Source organism: Rhodotorula graminis (genome assembly GCF_001329695.1).
Source record: "Rhodotorula graminis WP1 unplaced genomic scaffold RHOBAscaffold_15, whole genome shotgun sequence".
NCBI lineage: Eukaryota > Fungi > Basidiomycota > Microbotryomycetes > Sporidiobolales > Sporidiobolaceae > Rhodotorula > Rhodotorula graminis.
In genome coordinates this window covers 467,985-488,062 of record NW_017264942.1, presented here as the reverse complement: position 1 = coordinate 488,062, position 20,078 = coordinate 467,985, and the positions used below count along the sequence as shown (strand labels likewise).

Below are 20,078 nucleotides of genomic sequence, written 5' to 3'. Positions count from 1 at the left end.
GCGAGAGTGAGCGACACCAACAAGTCGAGCGAGGCTCTCTCCTCGTCGCGCACCACTCGCTCGATGCAGACCTAGGCTGCTGCCGGCTCGAGACGCGACTAGACCCCTCTGCATGTCGCTCCCGCCGCCGTTTGCGCCATCCGAGGCCAGCGACGCGTCGACGTCGTCCTCATCTCGCCCGTTCGCTCCCCGCCTCGACTCGGACTCGGACGACCCTTCGTTCGACCTCGAGCACGTCCACACTTCGACACCCCGCAAGGTACGCCACCGCGCCCACCGCCGACCCGACCCGCAAGGCCCCGACGACGACGACCACCCGCTGCACGCGAGCGACACCGAATCACTCGACCTCGACCTCGCCCAGGGCGACATTGACCGCCACCTGCACGCCAGCGACCGACCGACACCCTCCACGACCCCGCCCTTGACGCGCCGCAGCCTCCTCCAGCTGTCCCAGCCTCGCGACGGCACCACGCCCTTCGCCAGCTCGTCCGCCCGCCTCGCCCTCTCGTTCCGCCGCGACCACCGCCACGCCGGCGACCTGTACGCGCCGAGCCCGAGCACGGGCAGCAGCACCCTCGTCGACCGCGAGGACGACGTGACGCGCAAGCCGGGCGCGTTCTCGTCCACGGTTCGAGACGGCGACGACGACGTGACGGTGCGGCGCGCACGGGTCGAGCTGTCGTTGGGGCGGCAGGGCGCGCTCGTCGATGAGGGTTACGGCGGCGAGGACCAGGAGACGGAGCAGCCCGGGCGCGCGGCGAGCGACGAGGGCGAGTCGAGCTCGCCTCGACCTCGACGGAGCAGGGTGGGTGACCTCGCGTCCTACGTCGACGCGCGCATGTCGTCTTCCACGCCTCGTCGCTCGCCCAAGCGCAGCCGTCACCCGCCGCCGACGACGCCCGCAGCGCCCGGCGCCTACCCCGGCTCGGCCCGCAAGCCCTCGTCGTTCCGCCCCGCCGCCTCGTTCCCCTTACCCTCCTCGTCGACCCCGCTCCGCCCCGACTCGGCCCTCTTCCCTCCACCGACACCCACCTCTACCGCGACGGGCACGCCCGCGAGCCAGATCCACGACGCCTTTTCGCGCCTCATCACCGGGCCCGACGGCGCCCTCGCCCACTCGGCAGAGCGCCGCGCCACCCTCGCCGCCGCCGCGAGCCCGCCACCGCCCACGCCGCACCCGGTGGGCCACTACGCGTTCGTGCCCTCGACGAGCCTGCCCGTCGAGCGCTCGTTGCGCAGGCGCGAGGCCGAGGAGGGCGGCGGGGTCGAGACGCCCTCGAGGCCGACCAAACTCGAGCGCGCCCTGCGGCACCTCGGTCAGGCGCAGCGCGAGGCGGTGGACACGGGACGAGGGCGTGACGAGGGTGAGGGCCAGCTCGGCGCGGGCTTCGACGTGCACGGGCGGGTTGTCGAGGGGCAGCAGGAGCACGAGAGGAGGGCCGAGCGGGACGAGCACGTCGACGGCGCGGAGGCGGGACGAAGCGCCATCGACTTTGCCATGGCGCGCTCGTTCCGGCGGGACGAGGAGCGCCGGGACGAGCAGTCGGCAGACGAGTCGCCCTCGGACGACGCAGACGTGCGCGCGTCCCTCGCTCGCCAGCGAGCGGCGCCGCTGCGCGCGAGCCAGAGCGTGCGCTTTGCGTCGCCCCCACCTCGGCGGCGCAGTCCGTCGACCTCGCCTGCGCAGTCGCCGCCGCCGCCGACGCACCGGCAGCGCGAGCGCTCGACCACCCCACCGCTCCCTCCTCCCTCGCCGACCCTCCCGCCTCTCCCACCACCTCTCGAGCCCGACTCGCCCGAGCCCCTGCGCCGCTCAAAGCGCCCCGACCTCATGCGGCGCTCGCACTCGTCGGCGAGCCCACCCCCCGACAGCGGCGCTGCCCCCCTACTCAGCGCCGCTCCTCCCGCTCGACCTCGTTCCGCCCCCTTGTCGTCCTCGCGACGAGCGCCCGACTTCGATCTCGACCTCGACCCGTCGCCGCCGCCCGCTCGGCAGCCGCCGCTCTCGCCGCCCCCAGAGCGCGAGCGCTGGACCCGCCCGGCGTCCTCGACGCCTCCTCGCGGCGGGCACGTCGACCCACAGTCGCCTCGGCGCACGCCTCCTCGCGCCATCGCGCCGCCGCTCCTGTCGTTCGGCGGCGGCGGCGGCGATGGGCTCGAGCCAGGCGGGAGGGAAGCGGGAGAGCCAGAGGGGGACCGCTCGGCCGAGGACACGGTGCAGGCGCTCGTGGGCCAGCTGGCGGCGGCGGTGCAGGCGCTGACGGCGAGTCGGGCGGCGGGCGTCGCTGCCGCTGCCGCTCTCGAGAAGGAGGAGGAGGGGCAGGAGGAGCAGGGGCCGATGCGGCGGCTCGAGCGCGAGGAGGAGCTGCGCGGCGCGGTGGAGCGCAGGAGGAGGGAGAGCGAGGCGAGGTGGGCGGCGAGGGAGCACGAGATGCGCGAGCTCGAGGCGCGAGGAGGACAGGAGGCGGTGCGTCGCGCTTTCCCTCGCTCGGTCCGCCTCCCGACACCGGGAGCCGTCACTGATTGTCCTTTTGGGTCTCGCGCACAGACTCGCCGCGCCGGCATGCTCGAGCAGCTCGTCGAGACGTACGAGCTCGAGCACGACCTCGGGTCCAAGGTCGAGGAGCTCAAGCGCAGCATCGAGGGCATCGGCCAGCTCGTCGGCGACCAGGTGCGTCTCCTCTCCTCGTCCTGCGCCCCCCTCCCTCTTCTCCTAACGCCTATTGACGCCCTCTTCGTCCTCGGGAGCAGGTCGCGCAAGCCGTCGGGTCGTCGCTCGCAGCCGACACGCGCCGCCGCTCGCAATGGCTCGTGTTCGCCCTCGTCGCGCAGCTCCTCCTCTTCCTCTTCCTCCTGCGGTACGCCCCACACACTCTCTCCTGTCCTCTTCTCTCTCCGCCTCGAAGGACTCGAGCCCCTGACCCAGCTCGCACGCCCACTCAGACTCGCCAATTCGCACGCCCTCGCCCTGTTCCAGACGGTCTACCACGACCCGTTCGCCCCTCCCGCCCTCTTCCACCTCCCCTCCTCGACGGACTCGGCTTCCTTCTCGCCCCTCTCGTTCCTCGGCGCCGGCGCATCCAGCCTCGACAGCGAGCCGTTCCTCTCGCCCGAGACGCGCTCGGCCTTTTCGCCGCACCCTCTTCCTCTCACGGCGGCGGCGGGCCCCGGGTGGTTCGGCCCGCTCGCCGCGCTCAGGCTCGTCGCGCAGCGGTGGGCGGGGGCGCCGCGAGGGGCGGGCGCCGGTGGACGGGCCGTCGTGCGCGTCGTCAGGGTCCCGTCTTAGGTCGGCGCCGCGTCGGCGCGGCGAGGCAGGGCCGTGTTTCTTTGTGTCGTTCTCTTTAGAGTGTTCGAGGTGTGCATCGTGTTGACTGGACTATCCATCTTGCATGCGCGGCGGCGAGCGAGAGCGAGAGCGAGTGAGGGGTGCAGACGAGGCTCGAGCGGGCGGGCTTGAGAAGCGCCTCTCTCGAGAGCGAGTTCGCTCTCTTGGGTCGACGCTCTCTTGACTAGCTCGAGATAGGTCGCCGTTGCAGCATGCGCGTTGCTCTCCGCCTCTCCTCCTCCCCCCTCGCCTCGCCCCTCGTCTCGCTCAGACCTCGCTCAGGCCTCGCACCTCCCCTCGCGCCGCGCCGGCCCCGCCGCCTCAGCCCATGAGCCGCATGACGACGGCCTCCTCGCCGACGTTGGCCTTGTTGCCGTCGCGGTAGTTGAGGAACTTGAGCGTGTCGACGACGTGCTCGGGTGGGAAGCCCATGTCGGCGAAACTGTGAGGGAGGGAGGGTCCGAGAGGTCAGGCCAAGGCTCACCGGCGCGAGACGCAACACGAGGCCCCCGAGAGAGAAAGAGAAAGAGCGCGCGCGCCCAACGCACGCCTGCACGTCCCGATAATCGAGCCCCGCCAACCTGGCGAGCGTCTTGGGCCCATCCGTGCGCTCCTTCTCCTTCTCCTTCTCCTTCTCCTTCTCGTCCTCCTGCTGCTGCGCCTCGCCCCTCTTCCTCGCCCCTCGGCCTTCCCCTCCCCCTCCCCCTGCCTCATCGTCGCTCGTCGCCCGCCCCGACGCCGTTCGCCGCCGCGATGCCGCGCTGCTCGGTCGCGAGGTCGGCGCGGTCGCAAGCGCGGGTGCGGGCGCGGGGCGGGATGGCAGCGCGGCGTACGACTGCGGGGCGTCGAGCAGGGTCAGTAACGTTTCGCTCGCGCGCTCTCTCTCTCTCTCGATAGAGACTGAGAAAGAGAGAGAGAGGGAAAGAGCGCCGGCTCGGCTCGGCGAGGCCAAGGCGCAGGCGCAGACAGCGACGCACCTCTGTCCAGAACTTTGCCGTCGCCTCGAAGCCGCGGCGGTCGGTCAGGTAGTGCTTGGCCTGTTTGCGCGACATCGACGGGTCAGGACGGCGTGCGGGGAGAGGGAGAGGGAGAGAGGGCTGCTCGAATGGCTGAGGAGAGAGAGAGAGAGAGAGGGAGAGAGAGAGAAAGGTGGGCGACGCACGACTTCGGCGTCTTGTGGGTCGGTCGGCTCGGGGGACGACAGGAGCGCCTGGAGCGAGACGAGGCACGTGCGGAGCGTGTACACGCTGCGCGTGAGAGCGAGGGAGGGTTCAGGGCGAGGATCAGTACGGTCTTGCGAGGCGAGGCGAGGCGGCGAGAGGGGACGAGGGGACGGACGGCGACCACGACTTGTTGAGGATGTCGAGGCAGATGTAGCCCGAGGCTGACGAGATGTCTGCGGGTGCGTCGGCGTATGAGCCCGGGCTGATCCTGGCAGAGCGGGAGAGAGAGAGGACGCACTCGGGTGGTAGACCTGCGTCGGCGTGCGAGAAAGCGAGGGTCAGGCGCGATCGTCAGAGCCCCTTGAGAGAGTGAGATGAGGGCGCACCTTTGTGACGAACTTTATCTTGAGGGGCTCGAACGGGTAACGGTCGGGCGCGACAATGTCGACCTCGAACCGGCCGCCCTCGTACGCGGTCCCTACGCGTGCTTGTCAGCGGGGACAGGCTCGGCGGGCGAGGGGGCAAAGAGGGGCGGACCTGATGGCCCGTTGAACGAGCCGACAAAGTGGTCGATCGAGTCGCCGACCTGGACGACGTCGATGTCGGCCTGCGAGAGGACGAGGGCAGGTGAGCGAGGCGCGCGGCGAGGGGAGGGAGGAGGGGACGGACGTCTTTGCGGCACTCTTGTAGTTCGCGTGCGAGGCGTTTTGCGCGTGCAGGAGCGGGAGGCATTCGAGGTGGTGAGGAGGGCCGGGGGCGGAGGTGGGGAGCGACGCGAGGTGGCGACGACGGCTCGAGGCTGGGTGAGGTTGGGTGGGTCGGTGGACAGAGTCGAGCAGTAGACAGCCGTGTCTGCAGCTAGTCGGCTCTGGGGGTGCAGAGTGAGGGAAGGGGGAGCTCTCCCTTCGTCGACTTCATCAGCTCGACGGGTCGTCAACTCCCCTCAGCCACCACCAGCTGCACCACCGACAATGGAGTCGACTAGAGCAGGTACTGCACCCAACGACCCGACCGTCACCAGCATCATCGGGTGAGCGCACCCCTCCCTTCTCCTCCTCCTCCTCGTCTCATCTCGACTCAACTCAACTCACCCCCGCTCCGACAGAGACTCGCCGGCACCACCGCCTACCTCGCAGCCAGGTCCCACACAAGATGAATTCACCCCCGAAGCCTTCGCCCTCCTCGTCAAGAAGCTCGTCCTCCACCCGTCCACCTTCACCCTCGACGACGTCCGCACCGCGTTCGACCACCTCGCCCACCCAAACGGCGCCCACCCGTCCCAGGTCGGCGCCTTCCTCTCGGCCCTGCGCCTCACCGCCAAGGACGGCCAGCCCCAGGTCGTCGCAGAGGTCGCCCAGGTCATGCGCCGACACGCCCTCGCCGTCCACGTCGGCGACTATGGCGACGGCCCCGTGTGCGACATTGTCGGCACCGGCGGCGACGGCCACAACACGTTCAACGTCAGCACCACGGCCGCCATCGTCGCCGCTGGCGCAGGCCTGCGCGTCTACAAGGTGCGCCCCCTCGTGGTCCCTCTCGCTCTCTCTTCCTCTCGCTCAAGGGACATCGACAGCTCACCGTGATCCTCACGCGCGCACAGCACGGCAACAAGGCGGCAACGTCGTCGTCTGGCTCGGCCGACATCCTCCTCTCGCTCGGCTGCCCAGTCACGACCCTCCCCCCCTCGTCCCTGTCGACCGTCGCCTCTCGCTCGCCCTTCCTCTTCCTCTTTGCCCCCTCGTACCACCCAGCCATGGTGCGCGTCGCACCGATCCGCAAACAGCTCGCGTTCCCGACCGTGTTCAACGCGCTCGGGCCCTTGATCAACCCGGCGCGGCCGGCAGCCATGATTGTCGGCGTCCACTCGGAGTACCTCGGCGAGGTGTTTGCCGAGGCACTCCGCATCACGGGCGTCGAGAGGGCGTGGGTCGTGTGTGGCGCAGAGGGCCTCGACGAGATCAGCCCGGCAGGCGACACGCACGTGCGTCGCCCTCTTCCCCTCTCCCTCCTCTCTCTCTCCTTCCTTCCCTCCCCCTCGCACTCTTCTCGAACCCAGCACTGACTCTCGCTCTCCTGCCCCCCTGTACGCGCGCAAAAACCAGGTGTGGGACCTCAACGCCGGCACCATCACGCGGCGAGTCGTGCACCCTCGCGATTTCGGCCTGCGCCCAACCCCGCTCAGCACAGTCGCGGGCGGGACCCCGCTCGACAACTCTCTCACGCTCACCTCGCTCCTCGACGGCAACCTCGAGCGCGACACACCGATCGAGACGTTTGTCGTGCTCAACGCTGCCGCGCTCCTCGTCGTTGCGGGCAAGGCGAGGGACGAGAGGGAGGGGGTCGAGATGGCGAGGAGGAGCATCGAGGAGGGGGGCGCAAAGAGGGCGCTCGAGGCGTTCAGGGAGGCGGGGCAGGAGGCGGTCCGCAGGGCCGAGGAGGCGCAGGCGAGCGCGTGAGGACCGAGCGAGCGAGCGAGGGGACCGGACGACGCAGGGGTGCAATAGACGAGCGCGCACGGCGCGTCTCCCTCCCAGCTCAGCGGAAAGAGACGTGGCCCGCTCGCTCTCGAGAGAGAGACTGCTCGATCGTGAGGTACTGCGAGCCATGCAAGTCTGTCCGAGAGTCGCGAGGCTACAGGCTGTCGTCGCCCGCCGCATCGCCGACGATCCTGATCCCGCCGTTCTCGTCCTCGTCCTCGTCCACGTCGTCCTCCTCCTCGAGCGCGTCCTCCCCCTCCTCGTGCCCCTCCTCGTGCCCCTCGCCCTCCCCCTCGCTCCCGACCCGCAGCAGCAGCAGCTCGCCGGCGTCCTCGTCGACGAGCGCGAACCGCGCGTTGAGCGCCGCAAAGCGCCGCACGAGCGACGTGTCGCTCTCGAGGTGGACGAACAGGGCTGGGTGGTGGCTGTGGCGGGCGGAGGAGGGGGGGTCGTCAGGGAGGCGGAAAGGGAGGGGGCTCGAGCGGGGTGCGAGGTAGGGGGGCGGGAAGGGCGGTTGTGCTGGCAACAGAGGGAGAGCTCGCTTGCTCGAGAGAGGAGAGAGAGAGAGAGAGAGAGAGAGAGAGAGAGAGAGAGAGAGAGAGCGCGCCCAGGACGCACAAGTGGCAGTGGGCAAACGTGCGAAAGAGCCTCCTCGCGACGGCGCGCACGAGTTTCCTGCCCTGGTCGGGCACGGCGAGGCGCGAGGGGAAGTACCTCTGGCTCGTGAGGAGGGCCTGGGCGCCCTCGGACGTGTGCAACATGTACGACATGGCGCTGCAGGGTGGCGAGGGGGGTGTCGCGTGCGCTGTGAGGCGAGGCGGGGCGGGGAGGTGGGTCAGCGGTGGCCAGGGGAGAGGAGGAGGAGGGGAGGGTGAGGGGAGCGGACCGGCGCAGACAAAGAGCCACGAGGGCGTCGTCGTCATCGAGGGGCACGTTGCAGGGGTGCACACGCGCTCGAGGGCGGCGAGCCACACGTGCTGGTCGAGCGTGAGGCGCCTGCGGGTTGGGGGTTGACGAGCGTCTCAGGGGACTCGCTGACAGGGCAGAGCACAGAGAGGAGCGAGAGATAGAGAGCAGGGGACGCACCGAACGTGCTCGAGGCAGAAGACATGCTCGTCGATGAGCTCCCTCGCTCCCTCGCCGCCAGGCTCGCCCTCGTCGTCGCCCTCTGCCACCGGCACCCTGACGAGCTCGTCGACGTCGTGCGCGTCGCGCCTGACGAGCTCGGCGAGGTACTCCTGCACGGCGAACGGCGAGTCGTCAAAGTCGGCGAACGGGCGCGGTGCGGAAAAGGGGTCGGCCGACGAGGGAAAGGCGGATTGGGCGCGTGTGCCGGGGCGCAGGCGGGTGCCTGCTGGGCGGCGGGGCGGTGGCGGCAGTGGCGAGGGCGAGGGGAAGGCGGTGTCGGAAAGGAGAGGGTGGGCGCGGCCCTTGCTCGAGGAGGACGACGAGGTGCCGTGGACGCGGTCGAGGAAGGCGTGGGTGCGCGCAGAGAGCGACATGGCTGGGCTCGAGGAAGCAGCGGGTGCAAGAGCAGCAGTGAGCCTCTCATCGTGTGCTCGTCCGCCTGGAGGCTGGGAGGGCGCGAGCGGAGAGACAGCGAGTGACGCCGAGGGGGGAGCGAGAGCAAGGCGGCGGCGAGGGGCTGGTGTGCTCGGCTCGAGCAGAGCAGAGCACAGTCGAGCTGTAGCGTGACTGAGCGACTCGATGCTCGCCCAGGCGGTCCAGGGAGAGAGAGACGTGTGAGGCCGCTCTCATCTCCCCACACCCGACTTCGACCCTCGCTGCTCTCTCCCTCGTCCCCTACTCGGCAGAACCACCTCGCATGTCGTCCCAAGGTGAACAGCTCAAGGCAAAGTACGCCCTCGTCCTCGCCCCGTCCCTCCACGTCCCCTCACTGACCCGCATCGTCATCTCCTCCTCCTCCCCCTTCCAACCTCGCCCCGCCCTACGTGCACCCAACAGAGCCCAGAAGAAGGCCGCGTCGTCGTCCGGCTTCTCCTTCTTCTCGTCGTCGTCGACAAAGTTCGAGGAGGCGCACGACCTGTACCAGTCGGCCGCCAACGCCTTCAAGATGGACAACCTCCATCAGCAGGCCGGCGAGTGCTTCTGCCTCGCCGCCGAAATGGCCCTCCGCAACGACGAGAAGGACGACGCCGCCAACGACTTCTGGGCCGCGAGCAAGGCCTACAAAAAGTCCAACCCCGAGCGTGCGCCTCCCTCTCCCTCTCCCTCTCTCGCAACGGGCCCCCGAGACTGACCTACTCTCCGTGCCCCGACAGTCGCCGTCGCCGCGCTGCAAAAGACGATTCAGCTGTACAAGGAGAAGGGCCGGTTCCGCCAGGCCGCCGACCGGCACAAGGAGATTGCCGCCATCCTGCAGCAGGAGGGAGGCGACCTCGCGGGCTCGCTCGAGGCGTACGAGGCGGCGGGCGACATCTACATGAATGAGGATGCTGCTGCGTGCGTCCCTCCTTCCCCTCCCCTCGCCTCTCTTCCCTCGTGCGCCTCGGCCTGACCCTCGCACACATGTTCCCCCTCTCGCTGCTGCAGATCCGCCAACGCGTGCTACAAGGAGGCGGCCGAGCTCGCCGGCACCCTCGGCCAGTACCCGCGCGCCGTGTCGCTCTTTGAGCGCGTCGCGTCCCAGTCGCTCGGGTCGGCCCTGACGCGGTACGGCGTCAAGGAGCACTACCTCAAGGCGGGCCTGTGCTGGCTCGCGACGGGCGACGTCGTGTCGACCAAGCGCGCCGTCGACTCGTACTGCGCCGCCGACCCGAGCTTTGCGACGACGCGCGAGGCAAAGTTCCTCGAGGCCATCGCCGACGCGTTCGATGCGGGCGACGCCGAGGAGTACACGGCGCACGTGGCCGAGTACGACAGGTGCGCCCTCTGAATTTCTCTCGCTGTCTCTCTCCCTCTCTCGGTCATGTGAGCCCGTCGAGCCGGTCACTGACTCGCCCCCTTCCCTCTCTCTCACGCCCGGACTTGCAGGTTGACCAAGCTCGACGCGTGGAAGACGGCGCTCCTCCTGACGATCAAGCGCTCGATCGCCGAGGAGCCGGCGCTCACCTGAGCGGTGCGGGTGTGCGAGGGCGGCGGCGGCGGCGAGCCGGCAGGGCGAGGAGCGAGCGGGCCGAGAGGTGGGTGGAGCGAGGGGCACGTTGTGAGTAGGACTGGCGCCCCCCGTGTGCTGTACTTTTCGTCTTTCCCTTCTCTCTTTGTGTGCTCGTCGAGCTGGTCCGAGGCGATGAGAGCGCCGGCGGCGAGGAGGGATATCCCTCGTGCGAGGAGGACGGAGCGGCTCTCCCTCTCTCCCTCTTCCCTCTCACTCGCTCTTGGCTAGCTTCCCCTTTACCGGCCTCGGCAATGCCGTCGAGCGCCTCGTCACCGTCGTCGCCGTCGAACGAGGGCGAGCAAGACGTCGAGCACCTCGAGGAGGACGACGACGATGACGAGTGGCGCCCTCCACCGCCGCCTCGTCCCGCGACGGCCGCCGCCGCCCTGCCGACACCTCAAGGCGGTCCGAGGCGTCGCAAGGTCGTCTCGTGCGAGGGCGTGCGTCCCCTCTTTCCCCCTCTCTCTCGGCCGGCGCCTCTCGAGTTGCAAGCTGACCTTCTCAAACCCTCCCCTCGCCGCCTCTCGTCACCTCGGACCGCCTCGGACCGCCTCGGAGGAGACAGTGTCGGCAGCGCAAGGCCAAGTGCTCGAGGGAGCAGACGTGCTCCAACTGCAGGCTGCGCGGCACGGTGCGTCCCCTCGTCTCCCTTCTTCCTCGCCCTCTCTCTCTCTCCCCCCTCTCGAGACGACGCAGAGCTCACTGTCTTGGGTCCACCCGCAGGACTGCGTCTACATCGGCGCCGACTTTCTCACGCCGTGCGCCCCCTCTTCCTCTCTCATACTCCTCTCGCGCGAGCCCCGCCAACTGACCCGCTTCCTCCTCCCTCTCGCACCTCCTCCTGCAGAGACGAAACGACGGCCCTCGGCGAGCAGCTTTCGGCGGCTCAGCGAGAGATCGCTCGCCTGCGCGCCGAGATCGCGCGCCTCGAGGCTGAGGGCGGCGCGCGCGGACCTCCTCCCGTTCCCCCCTCCTCCTCCACCCCGACGCACGCCCTCCCGCTCCCGACCCCGCCCCGCCACCCGAGCTACTCGCTCGAGGCGCTCGCGCACGCCGCACGCCTCGGCACGACACCGGCGAGGGGCGCGCCCGACCTGTACGCGAGCGCCGAGCACCCGCTCGCGCCGTTCGTCGCGGCCGCGGCGGCGGCGCCGTCGCCCTCGTCCGGGTTCTCGTCGTCGGCGTCGACGGTGCCGGGCCTGCCGTCGATGCTCGACCATGTGCGCTCGCCGCACGTGCACCCGCACCCGCACTCGCACGTCCACCGCCACTCGCACCCTCCCCTCTTCCCCTCGAGCACCCCGGGCACCAGCACCACCTCGGCCCCTCCCTCCTTCTCGACCTCGACCCCATTCTCCCACCCCGGCCCCGGCCCGAGCTCGCTCCCGCCCTCGTCGACCACCTACACGTTCACGGCCCCGCCGCACCCGCTCCCGTTCTTCCCGACGTGGACTTGGACCGGCGCGGGCTTGCCCGACCCGACGGCGGCGGCGAGTGCGGCGCACCCGGGCGTGGGCGTGGGCGCGGGCACGGGCGCGGGCGTGTGGGGCGTCGGCGGGGCGGCGAGCGAGGGGGCGCAGGGAGGAGGAGGAGCGCCGCCCGTTGACTGGGGCGGCGACGAGGCGCAGCGGGAGCACGAGCAGGAGCAGGAGCATGCGCGCGGGCACGCGCAGGCGCAGGGGGCGCTGCCCTCCGAGTGGGCCGCCTGGGCGCGGGCGCAGCAGCCTCTCGAGCGCGCCGGGTCGAGCGAGCGCGAGCGCGAGGGCGAGGGCGCCGGGCGGGACGAGTGGGCGAGCGGCGCGTGGGACGGGCTTGCGGGGCTTGAGCGGGCGTACGGTGCGGGGTTCGAGGTTGGCCGCGGTGGAGGAGGGGGAGGGGGGTCGGGAGGGCGCATCGAGAAGTGAGCGGCGAGGAGGGCGTCGGTCGTGCATGAGGAAGGGGCGAGGTACGTGCTGGGTTCGAGGTTGTACATGTGTCGGAAGTTGCAATGTGCGTCTCTGGTCGCTTGGTCCGTCGAGAGAGGAGCAGGTGCGCGAGAGGACGAGAGGAAGCTGAGCGCGAGCGAAAGGGGAGCAGGTCGTCGGTGCGCGCTCGAGTCGGGCGCAGCAGGGTGCAGCTGGGAAGCAGCAGAGCGCAAGCTCGAGAGTCGTCAAGGCGGTCGAGTGTGAGGGAGGACGGAGAGGGAGGAGGAGGAGGAGGGAGAAGCCCGCGCCACCCTCGTCGACCAACTCACCCTACCGGCTCGACGACGATGAACCGAGCACAGCAGTCTGGGTACGGCCTCGGCCAAGGCCCTCCACCTTCAAGCGGCGGCAGGTTCGGCTCGACGCCGTCGCGACAAGGCTCGACGCCGCTGTCGCCTCAGCAGCAGCAGCTGCGGCAGCCCTTTGCGTTCGGGCAGGGGCAGGGTGGTCTCCAGGCCATGAGCCCACAACCAGGTGCGTCCTGCTCTCACTCTCGTCGCCCCTGGTGCCGTCGCCGTTGTCGTCCCCCATCTCGTCCCTCCTCCTCCTCTCTCCCTCCTTCCTCTCTCTCTCTCTCCGCGCACACGCCTGACATTCACTTGTTGTCCCACCCTGCCTCGCCATGCCTGCAGGCGGTCAGCTGTCGCACGCCGCACCCGAAGCCTCGCTCGACCCGTCCGACTTCCCCGCCCTCGGCGGCGGCGGTGCTCCCCAAGGTCCGACTAGCGCCTCGACCGCAGCCCACCTCGCCGCACAACAAGCGCACCAGCACCTCGCACAGCAGCAGCAGCAGCAGCGCCACCAGCAGCAACAGCAGCAGCAGCAGCAGCAGCAACAGCAGCAGAACCTCCTCTCGAGCTACGCCAGCCAGGCGTCCCCGGCCACGCCAGCACCGCCCGCCACCGCCACCACCCCGAACGGCGCCGCACCGCGACGCACCCAGGCCGCCGACAGCGCGTCCGACGACTTTCCCGCACTCGGCGGCCTCCCGCACCTCGCCAACGGCGGCAGCGGCGGCACCACCTCGTCGGCCTCGCCCTCGGCCTCGGCCGCCGCACCAGGCCAGCCGCTCCTCCCGCCCGGCATGGGCATGGGTATGGGCATGAGCATGTTTGGCGGCGCGGGCGCGGCGGCACCAGGAGCCGGCGCAGGACCAGCGGCGGCGGTGGCGGCGAACGACTTGAGCGCGCTCGCGCAGGGCGTCGACACGCTGTCGCTCGCTGCCGCGAGGGCCGCCGTCAGCCAGGGCGGGCAGGAGCAGGCGAGCGCGCTCGCGGCGCTCCAGGCGCAGCAGCAGCACCGCGCGAGCTTGCTCGGCGCTATGAACGCGCAGCGAGGTGCGGGCTCGGGTGCGGCGGGAGGGTTTGCGCCGCCTGGTGGGGACAAGACGGTGCGTCCGCGCTCTCACCCTCTCTCTCCCTGCCGCTGGACTGACTCTTTGTCGCGCACGCCGCCAGTCGTGGTCGCAGAGCCCGCAGCAGACGCCTCGGTTCCCGGCGGGCCTCGCGCCCAACGGCGGGACCCCGGCCGGCTCGAGCACGAGCGCCGCGTCGTCGCCGCTCCCGCCCTCGGCCGCCGACGCGCCCCATCCTCCGCCGCCGCACCCGTCGCTCCCGGACCCGCGCTCGCCGTCGTCCGCCGCCGCCGCCGCCGCACCTCCACCGGCAGCTGGCGCGCTCCCGCCACCCACTGCGGGCATCACGACGGGCGGCGTGCCGCAGACGCCCGCGCAGCAGGTCCTGTTCAGCCCCGCCGACCGGTACGGCCTGCTCGGGCTGCTGCACATCATCAAGACGAGCGACCCGGACACGAGCATGCTCGCGCTCGGGACCGACTTGACCAACCTCGGGCTCGACCTCGGCTCGACCGAGTGCGTCCCCTCCCCCTCTCTCTCTCCTTCCTTCCTTCGTCGTGTCGAGCACGGTCGAGCAGGAAACCCTGACGTTCCCGCCTCGCGCTCTCGCGCACGCGCAGGAACCTGTACTCGACCTTTATCACGCCCTGGACCGACTCGAAGGCGGCGGCCGTGCTCAACATCGAGCCCGAGTTCCACCTCCCGTCGTGCTACAACGTGCAGCCCCCGCCGGCCAACACCAAGATTGGCAACTTTAGCGACGAGACGCTCTTCTTCATTTTTTACTCGCAGCCGAGGGACGCGATGCAGGAGATGGCGGCGCACGAGCTGTGCGTCCCTCGCTTCCCCTCTCCCTCTGTGTCGGGCGTGCTCTCGGGTGTGCGACGCGGCGCGACTGACACGGGCGCACCCGCACGAGCAGGTACAAGCACAACTGGCGGTACCACAAGGAGCTCCGGCTGTGGCTCACCAAGGAGGCCGGCACCGAGCCCGTGCAGAAGACGGCCACGTTCGAGCGCGGCAGCTACATGTACGTCCCCTCTCTCTCTCCCTTCCTGTCTCGGTCGTCGACGGCGGGCGGGCGAGGTCAAGGTGCTGGACACTGACCCGGCCGCCCTTGCCCCGCTCTCCGCAGCTTCTTCGACCCGGTCCTGTGGGAGCGGGTGCGGAAAGAGTACGTCCTGTTCTTTGACCAGCTCGAGACGCGCCGGGCCGACGTGGCGAGGAGCGCGGCGGGCGGCGGTGGTGCTGGTGGTGGAGGAGGTGCGAGCGCGGCGGGGAGCTTGTGAGGGTGCAGGGCCGTAGCTTGACGGGAGGGGGTTGTCAATGAGCGTGTCTGTGTTTCGCTGTCCGTCTCGCTTGCGGTCGCTGAGAGGGAGTCGAGCACGATTTGGAGCTCGACCGAGATGCGACGGGGCCGAGGCCAAGTTGGTCAACCTCGCTCGCTCGCTCGCTCCTCACCTGCACAAACGCCCACCAAACCCAGTGCATCCAGAGAGAGCACACCCTCGACCAGCGACAGCCACACCCGCACTCGTCTGCCTCTCGCCACACCTCCCTCCCTCGTCGACCGTTCCTCCCCGACCGAGCCACCCTCTCCTCCCTCGTCTCGCCGCCATCAGCAGCGCGCACCACGAGATGCAGCACCCCGTCCCTCTCGCTGGCTCCGAGCCGCAAGAGTTTCCCTTCGCGGCCCACCCCTCGTCGTCGTCGTCGCCGTACCCTTCGCCGCGCCCGTCTCCCATCGGCGACCGCCGCCGGTCGAGCATGCTGGCCACCGCCGCCGCGCCCGCGTCGCCCTCGCCCGTCGTGCGCTTCGGCATCGACGCAGAGACGGTCCGCAGGCACGAGGCTGAGCAGGTCGGGTACGCCGACAAGCGCCAGGCGTGGGTCTCGTTCTCTCTCCTCTCGAGATCGCCACAGGTTCAGGTTGGACGAGCCCCGTCACTGACTCGCACCTCGTGTCTCCCCTGCCTGCACACAGCCTCGTCGAGAGCCTCGATGAGACCCAGGGCCTCGTAAAGGGCCTCGCCGCCTTCAACCAGGACAAGTGTGCGTCCCCCTCGTCGTCGTGGCTCTCCCGCCTCGACCAGCGTGCTCACCCTCTGCTCCTGTCAACAGGGACCATCCACTACCCGCACCAGCTCGGCGTCTCGACCGTCGACGCGCCCGCACCGCACCGCGCCTCGTCGTCGGCCGCGCCGCAGACGCCGCCTCGGTCCGCCGTCAAGGGCGCTCGCCAGGCGCCGCTTCGCCGCAGCGCGTCCCTCTTCCAGGAGGAGGTGCCGGCCGCCGCCGCCGCCGCCCAGACGCAGGCGCAGGACGACGCCACCGCCACCGCCGCGTCGAGCGCGCGCCCGGTGCCGCAGCGCGCCTTCTCGGTCGCCGACACGGCCGCCGCCGCCGCGCTCGCCGCCGCCACGACGACCAAGGACACGACGCCCGTTGCGCCGGCGCACCCGCTGTCGATCCTGTCGCTCGACCTCAAGATGGGCCACCCGAGCACGTCCGCGTCGCAGCTGCCGGCCCTCATCCCCTCCCTGTCGCTCAGCACCCTGTCGCAGCTCCTGTCGCGCCGCCTCACGACCTCGCTCGGCCACCTGTCGCAGCTGCGCGCGCGCGTCATCGACCCGGCGAGCCGCGTCCTCGTCACGGGCGACCTCAACGCGGGCAAGTCGACGCTCGTCAACGCGCTCCTGCGCCGCGACGTCATGCCGTGGGACCAGCAGCCGTGCACGACCGTCTTCTGCGAGGTCGTCGACGCGGGCGCCAACGCCGGCGTCGAGGAGCTGCACGCCATCCGCGACGTCGCCCTGTACGACGCCAAGGACCCGGCCACGTACGACCGGTTCGCGCTCGACGACGTGTACGACGTGCAGGACTCGGGCGACACGTACCAGCTCGTCAAGGCGTTCGTGCACGACGCGCGTGCGCCCGTTGTCGACGACGCGCCCGAGCACGACGACGAGTCGGTCGAGCGCGAGCAGGCCCTCAACCCGTCGCTCCTCAAGAACGGCCTCGTCGACATCTCGCTCATCGACGCGCCGGGCCTCAACCGCGACACGCTGTCGACGACGGCCCTGTTTGCGCGCCAGTCCGAGATCGACGTCATCGTCTTTGTCGTCAGCGCCGAGAACCACTTTACGCTCTCGGCCAAGGAGTTCCTGTGGAACGCGTCGCGCGAAAAGGCCTACGTCTTCATCGTCGTCAACAAGTGGGGCGGCATCCGCGACAAGGCGCGGTGCATGCGCGTCGTCGGCGAGCAGATCAAGCAGCTGTCGCCCGCCACGTGGGACAACCGCGCCGAGCTCGTCCACTTTGTCGACGCGGCCGACCATGTCGACGCCGACGAGCCCGCGCCGAGCCCGCGCAAGTCGGCGCACCGTGGCGCTGCCGCCGCCGCCGCCGCCGCCGCCGAGGACGACGACGAGCCGTCGGCGTTCGACCACCTCGAGCAGTCGCTGCGGTCGTTCGTCCTCCTCAAGCGCACCAAGTCCAAGCTCGCGCCGGCCAAGCACTACCTGCTCAACCTCCTCGCCGACCTGTCGACGCTCGCGTCGTCCAACGTCGTCGCCGCCAACGCCGAGCTGCGCACCGCCCTCGCCGAGCTCGAGCGCATCCGGCCCGTCCACGAGCGCCTGAGTGCACAGCGCGACGAGGTCGAGGAGGGCGTCGACCGCGTCGAGGAGGGCGTCGTTGCCAAGGTGCAGGGCGCCGCGTGGGCCAGGCTCGAGCGCGCGCTCGGGTTCGTCGCCGAGGGCAAGGTCGTCCCGCCGCTCGAGGTGGCACCCGCTTCGGCCGACGCCGACGCCGACGCCGCCTCGCCTGCGACCGCAACCGCGACGGCGCTGCGCCAGCCCGACTCGTTCGACGGCCCGGCGGCGCTCCCGCCGTACCCGGGCCTCATGGGCTTGTGGGACTGGGCCGCCGAGGTCAAGCGCACGCTCGTGCTCGCGCTCGAGGCCGAGGTGCGCGCCGCCGAGGACGCGGCCCGCACCGAGACGGTCCAGGGCGTGCACACGGTCGTCGACGAGCTCGGCGACCGGTACCTCCCCGAGGAGGCGCACGCGCTCGCCCAGCTGTCGACCGACGAGCAGCGCGAGGTGCGCAAGGAGCGCACGTTCCGCCCCGAGGTCATGTTTGCCAAGCGGCGTCGGGGCGTCGGCCGGCTCGCGGCGCGCGGCGGTGCGACCGGGCTCGGACTCGGCAGCGCCGGGCTCGGCGTCACCTGGACGGCGGGCGACTTTGACGTGTCGTTCGTCGACCTGTTTGACCTCGAGCGCATGGTCGGGCACGGCAACGCGCTGCGGGGCGGCCGCAAGGCGCACACCAAGCTCCTCGAGGACGACGTCGTCGAGAAGGGGACCGTCATCGGCCTTGGGCTCGGCAGCATCGGCATGGTCGGGTCGCGCATCATCGGCATCAAGGGCACGATGGGCAGCGTGACGCGCATCATCGAGATGCTCGGGTCCAAGTCGGCGCGCAAGTGGGCCGGCCCCGTCATTGGCGTCCTCAGTGCGTCCTCGCTTTCCCTCCCCCTCTCTCCCTTTCTCTCTCTTCCTCTCGCCTTTGCCGCTCTCTCGAGGGACGCACTCACTGACTCTCTCGCGTCCTCGTGCAGCGGTCGGCCTCGTCGCGTACGTCATCGTCGACCTCCCTCGCGCCATCCCTCGCAACATCGGCCGCAAGCTGGCCCTCTCGCTCTCGGCTCCCGACGCCTCGGCAACCTCGTCGTCGAGCACGCCCTCGTCTCAGCCGGCGTCGTTCGCGTCGGCGCACAGCGACCGCATCGCGCGCGAGGTGCGCAAGGTGCTGCGCCTCGCCGGGTGGGACCTGCGCGAGCGGTTCCGCGCCGCGCTCGACAAGGCGGCCGGCGAGCGCCGCGAGGTCGAGGGCGTCGTCAAGCGCGCCGAGGGCGCGCTCGCGTTCCTCGAGGAGTTCGAGGGCAAGGTCGCCAAGCGCGACGAGGCGGTCAAGCTCGTCGAGCTCTGAGCGGCCTGAGCGGCGTGTACTTGTGCTTCCTTTCCTCTTCCTCCCCTCTCTACTTCCTGTTCCTGCGCCTCGTCGCCCCCTCCCCTAGCAGTGCCCTCTCCCTTCCTCCCTCTCGTTGTTACCCCTCGACCTGTCTCTCTCTCCCTTTCTCTCCTCCCTTCTCTCTCTCTCTCTCTCTCTCTCTCTCTCTCTCTCTCTCTCTCTCTCTCCCTGTCCCTCAGATTGGTAACGACCCCACTTGCACATAGCCCTTCTACACCTTTCTCCCTCACTGCGCCCGTCCCTTCTCGCGAGAGATGATCTGCTGAGCGGCGTCTTCGAGGTTCGACGCGACGACGTCTGGCTCGCCGAACAGAGAGGGGAGCGTGAGGTGCTCCTCGTACGTGACAAACGCCGTCTTGAACCTGCAGAGGGACATGTCGCTTCGTCAATGCTGGCGCAACGAGAGAAAGAGAGGGCGAGAGAGAAGGTACGCACCCGGCCTTTTTGGCCGCAAAGAGGTCCCTGCAGCGCAGAGAGTCAGTCCTCATCGTCGCCCAGAAGGAGGGAAGGGGACGAGCGACAGGACGCACCACGTGTGCGACGCGACAAACCACCCGTGCTGGTTCTCGTCGCCCTCGTCGACGCCGAGCCGCTTCCACACGTCGCGGTACACGCTCGGCGCGGGCTTGGCCGTCTTGTCCTCGTCGCACGAAAAGTACTCCCACCGCCGCGCCTCGTCGTCGCCGAGCGCGCGGGCGAACAGGCCCTTGGTCGTGTCGAGCCCGCCGTTGGTCGCGGCGAGGAGGCGGAAGCCGTGCGAGAGGAGGAGGGACGAGGCTGCGTCGAGGCCGGGTCGTGCGTCGAGGGTCGGGATGCGCGACAGGACCGGGTCGGTGAGGTACGGGGGGAAGGGAGAGGAGGCGCAAGAGGAGGGGACGAGGCCGTGCATGAGGTAGATACGAGGGAGCGTGGCCTTGAGGACCTGGGCGATGGGCCTGCGCGCTCGAGAGTACGTCAGTGGTCGCGCACGAGGAGGGAGAAAGGGAACCAGGCTCGCGTGTAGGCGCCGTTCATCGAGAGGTCTGCGGCGGCGAGGGGAGGAGGAGAGTCGGGTAAGCTTGCGCGCACACAGGACAGTTGGCGGTCGCTCTGATGGGGCCAGAGTGGGACGCACAGGTAAAGTCGCGCTGCGCGGCGTGGAACCAGTCGTCGACGACGCTCTGCGCGTGCCCGGACGACAAGGTGGGGAAGACGTCGACGAGCGCCTCGCGGCAGCCGTCGAAGCTGAAGCAGGTGCCGAGCACGTCGAAGGCGACGGGCACAGGAGCCGGCATGTCGTGCGTGTGCGCTGCGAGGTCGAGGTGGGAGAGAGGCGAAGACGTCGTCGTCGCGGCGGCCGCGCTCGGCCGGGCGGCCCGACGGCGGGCGCTCTCTCGCTTCGACCACCACCTCTGCTGGCTCGACTTGCACTCTGCGCCCCTCTGCTGCGCTCTGGGCACCGGCTGCGCGTGCTCTTCCGCCTCGCCGCCTCGCCCTCGACGCGCAAGGGCGCGCGGCAGTCGCTCGCGCGCGACGCCGACCTGAGCAGCAGGGCCGCGTGAGCGAGCCGCCCTGCTACGCGCGACCGTGCCACTCGAGCAGCATCGTGCGAGGCGCGTGCCTCGGGCGGGCGTACGGGCGCTGCGACAAAGGCGCGACGC

General features: G+C 70.4%; 9 protein-coding genes across 9 annotated transcripts; 6 read left to right on the top strand and 3 right to left on the bottom strand.

Moving 5' to 3' along the window:
* Positions 1-112: 112 nt before the first annotated feature.
* RHOBADRAFT_46911 (uncharacterized protein) lies at positions 113-3,289 on the top strand (the record flags this gene model as incomplete). Its single annotated transcript, XM_018414884.1, has 4 exons — positions 113-2,470; positions 2,552-2,674; positions 2,755-2,861; positions 2,947-3,289. The coding sequence occupies 4 exons, from the start codon at positions 113-115 to the stop codon at positions 3,287-3,289; spliced, it is 2,931 nt and encodes a 976-aa protein (XP_018268507.1).
* A 360-nt stretch (positions 3,290-3,649) lies between these two features.
* Positions 3,650-4,970, bottom strand: RHOBADRAFT_18109 (uncharacterized protein; the record flags this gene model as incomplete). Its single annotated transcript, XM_018412405.1, has 7 exons — positions 3,650-3,770; positions 3,877-3,965; positions 4,306-4,365; positions 4,491-4,575; positions 4,667-4,724; positions 4,790-4,802; positions 4,878-4,970. Coding segments are annotated over 7 exons (519 nt in total), but the record flags the coding sequence as incomplete, so codon positions are not given.
* Positions 4,971-5,456: 486 nt separating this feature from the next.
* RHOBADRAFT_55921 (uncharacterized protein) lies at positions 5,457-6,947 on the top strand (the record flags this gene model as incomplete). The annotated part of the gene is made up of 4 exons (XM_018418088.1): positions 5,457-5,521; positions 5,597-6,005; positions 6,092-6,472; positions 6,594-6,947. The coding sequence occupies exons 1-4, from the start codon at positions 5,463-5,465 to the stop codon at positions 6,945-6,947; spliced, it is 1,203 nt and encodes a 400-aa protein (XP_018268505.1). The 5' UTR covers positions 5,457-5,462.
* Positions 6,948-7,081: 134 nt separating this feature from the next.
* On the bottom strand, positions 7,082-8,470 carry RHOBADRAFT_55920 (uncharacterized protein; the record flags this gene model as incomplete). Its single annotated transcript, XM_018418087.1, has 4 exons — positions 7,082-7,393; positions 7,587-7,773; positions 7,855-7,964; positions 8,055-8,470. 4 exons carry the CDS (start codon positions 8,468-8,470, stop codon positions 7,123-7,125), a joined length of 984 nt encoding a protein of 327 aa, XP_018268504.1. The 3' UTR covers positions 7,082-7,122.
* Positions 8,471-8,762: 292 nt separating this feature from the next.
* RHOBADRAFT_30071 (uncharacterized protein) lies at positions 8,763-10,176 on the top strand. Its single transcript, XM_018412893.1, has 5 exons — positions 8,763-8,825; positions 8,934-9,178; positions 9,251-9,431; positions 9,522-9,851; positions 9,963-10,176. Exons 1-5 carry the CDS (start codon positions 8,794-8,796, stop codon positions 10,042-10,044), a joined length of 870 nt encoding a protein of 289 aa, XP_018268503.1. The 5' UTR covers positions 8,763-8,793; the 3' UTR covers positions 10,045-10,176.
* A 161-nt stretch (positions 10,177-10,337) lies between these two features.
* On the top strand, positions 10,338-11,990 carry RHOBADRAFT_46906 (uncharacterized protein; the record flags this gene model as incomplete). The annotated part of the gene is made up of 3 exons (XM_018414883.1): positions 10,338-10,526; positions 10,810-10,844; positions 10,934-11,990. 3 exons carry the CDS (start codon positions 10,338-10,340, stop codon positions 11,988-11,990), a joined length of 1,281 nt encoding a protein of 426 aa, XP_018268502.1.
* A 1,766-nt stretch (positions 11,991-13,756) lies between these two features.
* RHOBADRAFT_18165 (uncharacterized protein) lies at positions 13,757-14,693 on the top strand (the record flags this gene model as incomplete). The annotated part of the gene is made up of 4 exons (XM_018412412.1): positions 13,757-13,920; positions 14,025-14,234; positions 14,327-14,434; positions 14,540-14,693. Coding segments are annotated over 4 exons (636 nt in total), but the record flags the coding sequence as incomplete, so codon positions are not given.
* Positions 14,694-15,042: 349 nt separating this feature from the next.
* RHOBADRAFT_55917 (uncharacterized protein) lies at positions 15,043-18,569 on the top strand (the record flags this gene model as incomplete). The annotated part of the gene is made up of 4 exons (XM_018418086.1): positions 15,043-15,290; positions 15,389-15,456; positions 15,526-17,919; positions 18,026-18,569. The coding sequence occupies 4 exons, from the start codon at positions 15,043-15,045 to the stop codon at positions 18,394-18,396; spliced, it is 3,081 nt and encodes a 1,026-aa protein (XP_018268500.1). The 3' UTR covers positions 18,397-18,569.
* A 46-nt stretch (positions 18,570-18,615) lies between these two features.
* On the bottom strand, positions 18,616-20,048 carry RHOBADRAFT_55916 (uncharacterized protein). Its single transcript, XM_018418085.1, has 5 exons — positions 19,553-20,048; positions 19,427-19,460; positions 18,969-19,373; positions 18,874-18,900; positions 18,616-18,800 (listed from the first exon to the last, which is right to left on the bottom strand). Exons 1-5 carry the CDS (start codon positions 19,710-19,712, stop codon positions 18,665-18,667), a joined length of 762 nt encoding a protein of 253 aa, XP_018268499.1. The 5' UTR covers positions 19,713-20,048; the 3' UTR covers positions 18,616-18,664.
* Between the last annotated feature and the right edge of the window lie 30 nt (positions 20,049-20,078).